Source organism: Neodiprion pinetum, chromosome 6 (genome assembly GCF_021155775.2).
Source record: "Neodiprion pinetum isolate iyNeoPine1 chromosome 6, iyNeoPine1.2, whole genome shotgun sequence".
Classification (NCBI taxonomy): domain Eukaryota; kingdom Metazoa; phylum Arthropoda; class Insecta; order Hymenoptera; family Diprionidae; genus Neodiprion; species Neodiprion pinetum.
Window position 1 is genome coordinate 4,316,193 of NC_060237.1, and position 7,409 is coordinate 4,323,601.

Sequence of the window (7,409 nt, forward strand, 5' to 3'; positions counted from 1 at the left end):
TCATGTTGTGTGGTAGCTACCACGATGAGTACATTTCTGGAATTATTTTTTAACGAGGTAACGAAGAAAATAGAAAAACAAAAAAATTGATACCAGGGTTAGCCGTAAGAATGAGAGCAAACAAGCTGGAGCGTGAAAGCCATGTGGACTAATAAGAGAGGAAATATTGGAAGTTTCCGAGCCATGTTAATCGGCGTGTTGTTATTTTGAAAATCAGCCCGGAGCCAGTCGGGATGCAGGTAAATATTATTGGCCGAATGGAGACGAGGCCGATAGCGGAAACGGCGGTAGTTCTTATGACCACCGACGAGGTGTTGGCTCCGTGGTGATTACGCGAACCTGGGAACGGTGGTGTTTACCCAGAGAACCATGCTGGAGAGGTGAATGATTTTGGTAGGGGTCAGTCTGCGCGCGAAAGTGTCCAACGTTGTCCGTTCGACTACTTTGCTCGTCGGCTAGTTCGTAGGACTATTCTTCCCAGGCAATCGGCCCGAGTGAGAGGAAGAGGTGTTTTCTGTTTCCTACTCGTTACACTACCACAAGCCGAAACTTATCGGCGGCTATCCTGTTCGGGGATTGCTGTCAGCGAGTTTTATGTAAGCCCTTAGATCTTAAAGAGTCTATATAAGCCGACGCTCTCGCTCAGGCAATTCCTCAGTCAAAATGCGTGCCGTTTCGTTGGTGGTGTTGTACGGCTTGTGTCTCAACGTTCCGGCTCAGAGCACTGCAATTCTCTCCAGTTGCACCGGCGCGGTCACCGGCAGCGATACCAATCAAGTCAACGCATCCAGTGTTCGACGACCGGTTACCAGTGGTTTAAATTTTACCCACAACCATACCGTTGCTGTCCCGAAACATGTCTTTCAAAAAAACGTATCCGACCTACTCGACGAAGACGAGGACGACGACGACTTCGTCGCGAACACGGGTCAGGATTTCAATCGCATGTCACTCAGACCCAGTGCGCCCCAGAATTGGATTACACAGGTGATATCGACGTTGACACCGCTTCCGGATAACCTTGGGATCGCCTGCCAGAGGGACACGCAGACATATTTACAGGAACTGAGTAACTTCACCCACTGGGCCGTCAGGAGTGAGTAATTTAACTGGTCGAACGGTCGTCGCTATTAGATTTATTTACCTCTTTACCGATATCGTTTTGTCAATTGTGCCGGTTCTTTAAACGCGAAGCTTTGCAACCGTTTCACGTAGGCGTTCCAATTGTGCTTTGAGAATTGATAAAAATTTATCGTACGTCTAACGTTGTACCGTACACTTCCGAGTAAGAGCCGGTGATGTAAATATGCATGCGAGAAAAGAAGAGTTTTCGTTCTCTCAATTAAACTGTGAAAGTTGAGCGTCAACGGTGAAGTATTTATATACTGTGAAAGTGAATGCACCGGTGGAAAATGCATCTTAATATATAATTGTGGACAGTGACGATTCATCTGACGAGTAGAAGAGAAAAAAAGTACATCACCGTACAGATTTCTTGACTCATGACAGAGGGAAAACACACGTGTGTCAATGGCGCTTGTATTAATTTTACTTTACACCGTTCCGTGGATGGTATAACACGTATACACCCGCATGATTTATTCAATGTATAAAGAAACCGTTACCTCAATATCTTTTATATACATACATTACTCGTATCGCGGTATACATGTGTATCCAATATTACGCAAGTTGAAAGAAAGTAAAAACTGGTATAGCAGTTACGCGAGAGACCATCTAGCGATCTTAAAACTTGCGCAATTAATGATCCAGTCGGAACATCGGCTCACTTCGCGTATTTTGTACGAATTACGAATTCACCGGTACATTCACGGATGTTTTATATTCACTGATTCAAAAGTTACCTAGACTCGTAACATTAGCGGATTGATGCGAAGGCGTTAATTTCACTGTGACGTAAATTGTGATTGTCGGTGAAAAAATGATCTGAATATACAACGTTTTTTCTCCGCCAAGTTTGAGTAATATTAATTGCAAGCAATAACGCGAGATATGGCCAGGAGTCGGGAAAGTTTGAAACAGATCATTTCGCATAATTCTTATAACGAGAGCAGCATTTTCAATTCGGTGTTCCAAAGTCTATGAATAAAAACGAATGCGTCTGTGTGTCTAGTGCTGCTGATTGAACTGCCAGTTCAAATATACTATACTGAATATTTTTTTGTGGGCTTATTGCAAAAATAAAAAAAAACATTTATAATTTTGCATCAAATCAAGTTCCTCACGCAGAAAATCATCAGACTTGAAACAGCTCCAAATTTTGCGTATTTCTATTTCTCGAGAAACGAATTAGACGAATACTTCATTCCCGCTCCCCCCCGCCTCCCCTCCCATTTTGAAAAAAATTTCAAGCATTCTCTACTTCAAGGAAAAATTGTGCGATTAGTACAATGTTACGCACAGATCCCATTATATTTTTACACCAGATAGTGATATTTAAAATTGTTACTTTACACCTGTGACGCTGGGTTGTCTTGAAAATTTAATGATACTATTAAAAATACAAAATATAAACGAAGCAGTTTGTTTGCGAGGTTTAAAATCGAAACGAGTTGAATTTGTAGGAAAATACACTGTTCCAAGAGATCGTACATATTTTGTACACGAATCACTGACTGATCTGAATAAGAATCATAGAATTTCGGATTATCTGCATGGGACCAAACTAACTAAAAGAACGAATCATGTCTCGCTGCGCAACAGATAAATATATGTAATTTAATGATTATTTCATCCATCCGGGAGATATGCGTGTAATATGTTACAAAGGCGTATTGTAATCTCAAGCGTGACGCGATCGACCTCAATTCAATGTTCATTACTATGAGATCTACGCTGTTTTATTCGTCTTGACGTGCTTCTCTCCTTTCCCACAGTGATGGACGCAAGCGCAAAGTTTCCCCACGGTATTCTTATGGGGAATATCCGCAGCATGGGGGACTTCGACGAGTGTCTTTGGACGAAAACCGACCAGGAAATTGAGCCGAAGTACTGTCTCGCCTCCGTTTATAATCTGGATGTGAAGAACACGTATCCGGTGTACGACAAGCTTCAGGAAATCGTCCGAACGATGACCATCGGTCGAATGAACATGGAGACGTACGAAACGACCATGGTACGTGGAACGAAGCTCGCACATTTTATCGGAGGAAAAGAACGCGGTTTCCGAGTGCCGAAGAGGGCTTCCTTACAGTAATATTATTTTCCAAACCAGGGAACAATACCGATGCAGAGGTCAGGACGAATCGAGTGGGCCATGTGCATTCCGGCAACTTGTTCTCCGGTCGACGTTGAGATAATGCTGAACGCCGCCGGAAAGCGGATCTTCCCCGAATTGGATATCAGAGCGACGGTGCACTCGAAGGATTGTTACACGAACTCGCAGCCACAGGGCTTCTCCTTGAGGGACAAGCTCATTTTGTAAGTATAACACATCGGGGTGAAGACACTTCGGACGTATAACAACGGCTGATTTTTTCCCAGATTAAGCATGATGGTCATCGTTTCGTTGGTCGTCGTCGGGACGCTCCGGGACCAGAGTGACGGTAACAACAACGACAACCAGGACGAAGGTGAGGATGCGTTGCGAGGACACTTTTTACTTCCGAGTAAAGTGCAGAGTCAACGAATTTTTCTTACTGCCAAAGAACACGCTGGGAATTGGGAGATATTGTTTGCCGGTGATTGATCGATCGATCTATTTTTTTTTTTTCAGAAAAACCGTTAAGTGTGAAGATACTAGACGCGTTCTCATTGAAACGGTCTTGGAAAAATCTCACCGACTTTTCGCCCAGTCGGTCCAGCAGACAGATCGAATGCCTGGACGGTTTACGAGGAATTTCGTCGCTCTGGGTTGTCATGGGCCACCAGGCTCTCCTGGCATCCTCCAGTCCTTACTCGGACAAAGTGACTTTTTTCAAAGTAAGACCATTTTCGGGTATACGTTTCGCATTTCGAGCCAGGCACAGCGTTTGTTCTTACAGGGGTTGATCTTTGGCATTAAGGAAACAATAGGCTCGCGGCTGATTGTGAGCAGGATTTTTGCAAAGCCCCTCGCGAATCACGATCCACGTGTTTGTTGAAAAAGCTTTAGCTCACTGACGTCAATGCAAAGTGAAATATTCAGCTGAAACCTGACAGTAATTACACGACGTGTTCAATGCGAAACAGTCGAATAATTACACATAATCCAGGGAACAGACCAGTGCATTCGTGCGCGCAAATATGCTCAAGTCTGTATGCATATTTGCGGTCGTTAGTTCAATCGGCTAAAACTTGTGAAAAATTTTTATTACTCCGAACTCATGAATCGGTAATGTTTTTTTTTTTTTTTTTTTTTTATGGCAAGAGAATATAAAACTTAAACATCTCGATACTCTGGATAAAATTCATACTCTCGTATACCGCAATAATGCAAATCTTTGAACTTTGAACAGCATGTTTTGGATGTTTGCGAAACGAAATCTGTTTAACGCTACCGAAATCATCTCTTAGACGCAACAGTACACCATCCTCATGATTCTCTGGAATTTCTTTTTACCCGTCGACACTTTTCTCGTCATCGGCGGCCTCGTTCGGTGTTACAACCTGATGCCAGGATTGGAAAAGCGAACCGTAAATCACTGGAAAAGTGCCATTACAAGGTACCTCAGACTGACGCCGGCACTCCTGGTCGTTATCGGTCTGTACGTATCAGTTATGTACAGAATATCGAACGGACCGCTATGGAATCGGCACGTTGGCGAAAACAAGGTCGCTTGCGAATGGAACTGGTGGAAGACCGTCTTCTACGTAAATAATTACATATACAACGAGCGTGAGGGATATCACTTGGTATGTTGAATTATTCTTCATATGGTTTAAATCAGCCGAATAAGAAATTAGAAGAAAAAAAAATATCAAAAAAATCTGACTCAAAGTTCCTTCCAAACTTGATTAAGTACGAGTACCATAAGTACTTGGTAATAAAATAACCTATAACCAAATTTGTAGGTTTGCAACTGATTAGATAACTGACAAGACTACACTGTGGAACTGTCAAGTTGAACAGCTTGTAAGTTTCAAAAATTTTCATTGCTCATTTTCATCGTGATTTCAGTGCCTGCTCCAATCCTGGTACACGTCCGTGGACATGCAGCTGTACCTGTTGGCCCCGTTGCTGATAGTGCCGCTGTGGCGTAATCCCAAGCTGGGCATGACTCTCCTGATAACAGTGGCTGGAATCGCGACTGCAGTGGAATACGCGACGATTGTGTTGAACAAGTTACCGGGTCTACCGATAACGATGCACTCGGAGTAAGTTGAACGGCACTGGAACGCCTACGGCTATATTTAAATCAGGACTAATTGTGCCAAAGTCCGTGTCTTTTGCGTCGAGAATAAGACTGCAGAACCGTCGGTTATCCAATGGCTTAACCGCACGGCGCATAACATAAGTAGAAAGTGTGCAACACGTGGGTACGCGCCGATTACGAGGTTCCGTAGTATCATCGGTGTGTTGTGTTATTGTGTCGGGAAAGTTGAGGTTCTCTGCAACACATTCCATCGATCTTAGAATTGCGATAAGTCGGTCTCCAGTCCCGTTGCAGTTAAATTCTCGCTAACGAGTCAACCTGCGAAATCATTCTTCATTTTACTCATACTTACATCTCGTTCCTTTTCAGCGACATTGCGATTCTCACCTACGTACGAACTTTCTATTTCGTTTCCCACACGAGAGCGATGCCCTATTTGATCGGTATTGCAACGGGGTATCTAATGCACCGGTACAAGAGCATCACTATGTCGAAGGTAGGACAGCTGTTCGACATCACACACTTGTCTGTTATTCTCGTTATTAACCTTACCGCTTTGCGTGGAACCTTGATTCCAGACGATGTTGAGCACAGGCTGGCCATTGGCGATGCTTGGACTGTTTTGGCCTCTCTTCGGATCTCTGGGCTATCTGGCAGTCGATTATCCACTTGGATCTTGGAGACACGCCTACTTCGGAGCGTTTCACAAGACTGTTTGGGCCGTGGCCATTTCCTGGATAATTGTCGCCAGTCATAACGGCTACGGAGGTTCGTTTTCGACATTGAAATATCTGCGTCACAGGAGCTTGCGTTCCTGGCAGGAAGGTGGATTCACTAAAAAAAAAAAAATCATCACTTCTTTCAGGACCGGTCAACGCGTTTCTTTCCAGCAGGGTATTGAAGTTCCTCTCAAGAATATCGTATTCCGTATTTCTGCTTCACCTGGGAATCCTCGTGTGCTTCACAGGATACCTGAGAGTTCCGAAGCATACAGATTTTCCCTCAATAGTGAGTACAACCTTTTCTTCTTGGATTTGAGATACGACGTCTAAAGTTATCGGCAATTCCATTGTAAAACATGAAACAATCTTTATCCCTAAAATATTTCAGATGAAGGAGATGGTCGGTGAACTGAGCGTCGTTATCATCCTGTCGATCATCCTTCATCTCAGCGTCGAGGCGCCGTTCGCGGAACTGTCTCAAATAGTATTCAGAAAAACCAAGCGGGAAGTGAAGAAGTTAAAGTAGCTTCCGACTAACGTTATTACCCGATGTCGATGTCGCTCGTAGAATCGCGTCGTTTACCCAAAGTGCCGCTATCATAACGGGGCATTTATTGTTATCGATATTTATATAAGTACCACTCGGCAACATTCGAGCTGGGAAAAAGACAAATGAGTGAATTATGTTGTTGTATATATGTTGTATATTGTACGTAGGTATTTATTTTTACGAATGGCGCTAAGCTGAGACGCCTGCGACGTTCACTTGAGTAGCCTGTATAAATAAAACGAATATTCTTCATGTTATATAATATAATCAGGCGTCGACGTTATTCCACCAAATCCATTTCCAAGCGTATCTAGCCCGTGCGAGGTTCTTCCTGCTTCGGATTTCGCTATTCCCGAATATTCGGACTCCGGTTCCTGTATTAGGGACGGGACGTCGCGTCTCGTCTCGTTGGTAGGCTGGTTATTTCTCGTCTACTCTCGGCGAAGGCGTGTACATACGTACACCTCGGCATTGTTGATTTCAACGTGAGTGCCGGCTTGTACAACAAGGCGCATGCCGTACGCTTCCATGGTTGAAACGTGCGTCGACTGCGAAGGTCCGACGAGGAAGACGCGTCTCCTCGAGACGACGGCGTCGCCGCTCTTCTCTGTTGCCAAAATAAATAGCACGAGTTCGTTGAAACTAAAGTACACGTGCCACGTACATCTCTGCTTGGCTAGAGACGCGGCCTGGTGGTTCTTCATCTCTGCGTGATGGCGCACCTGCCAGAGACGAGCTACGTTCTGATTTTACAAATTCTCGATACATTTTCCCCACGTAGCTCGAGATTATTCCCTGAAAAATAAATACAAAGTCAATTTG

General features: G+C 44.0%; 1 protein-coding gene across 1 annotated transcript; it reads left to right on the top strand.

Annotated features, from left to right (window-relative positions):
* Nucleotides 1-392: 392 nt before the first annotated feature.
* On the top strand, nucleotides 393-6,854 carry LOC138191201 (nose resistant to fluoxetine protein 6-like). Its single transcript, XM_069137502.1, has 11 exons — nucleotides 393-1,096; nucleotides 2,898-3,136; nucleotides 3,236-3,441; nucleotides 3,505-3,593; nucleotides 3,737-3,942; nucleotides 4,516-4,854; nucleotides 5,120-5,316; nucleotides 5,685-5,811; nucleotides 5,894-6,083; nucleotides 6,181-6,323; nucleotides 6,426-6,854. Exons 1-11 carry the CDS (start codon nucleotides 664-666, stop codon nucleotides 6,561-6,563), a joined length of 2,307 nt encoding a protein of 768 aa, XP_068993603.1. The 5' UTR covers nucleotides 393-663; the 3' UTR covers nucleotides 6,564-6,854.
* The last annotated feature ends 555 nt before the right edge of the window (nucleotides 6,855-7,409 follow it).

What these genes read in the sequence shown, in the direction of transcription:
- LOC138191201 (XM_069137502.1), top strand. Translation starts at nt 664, where the DNA reads ATGCGTGCCGTTTCGTTGGTGGTGTTGTACGGCTTGTGTCTCAACGTT. An exon ending in CACCCACTGGGCCGTCAGGA is followed by an intron (nt 1,097 to 2,897) that starts GTGAGTAATTTA and finishes CCTTTCCCACAG; the next exon opens with TGATGGACGCAAGCGCAAAG. An exon ending in ACAAAGTGACTTTTTTCAAA is followed by an intron (nt 3,943 to 4,515) that starts GTAAGACCATTT and finishes ATCATCTCTTAG; the next exon opens with ACGCAACAGTACACCATCCT.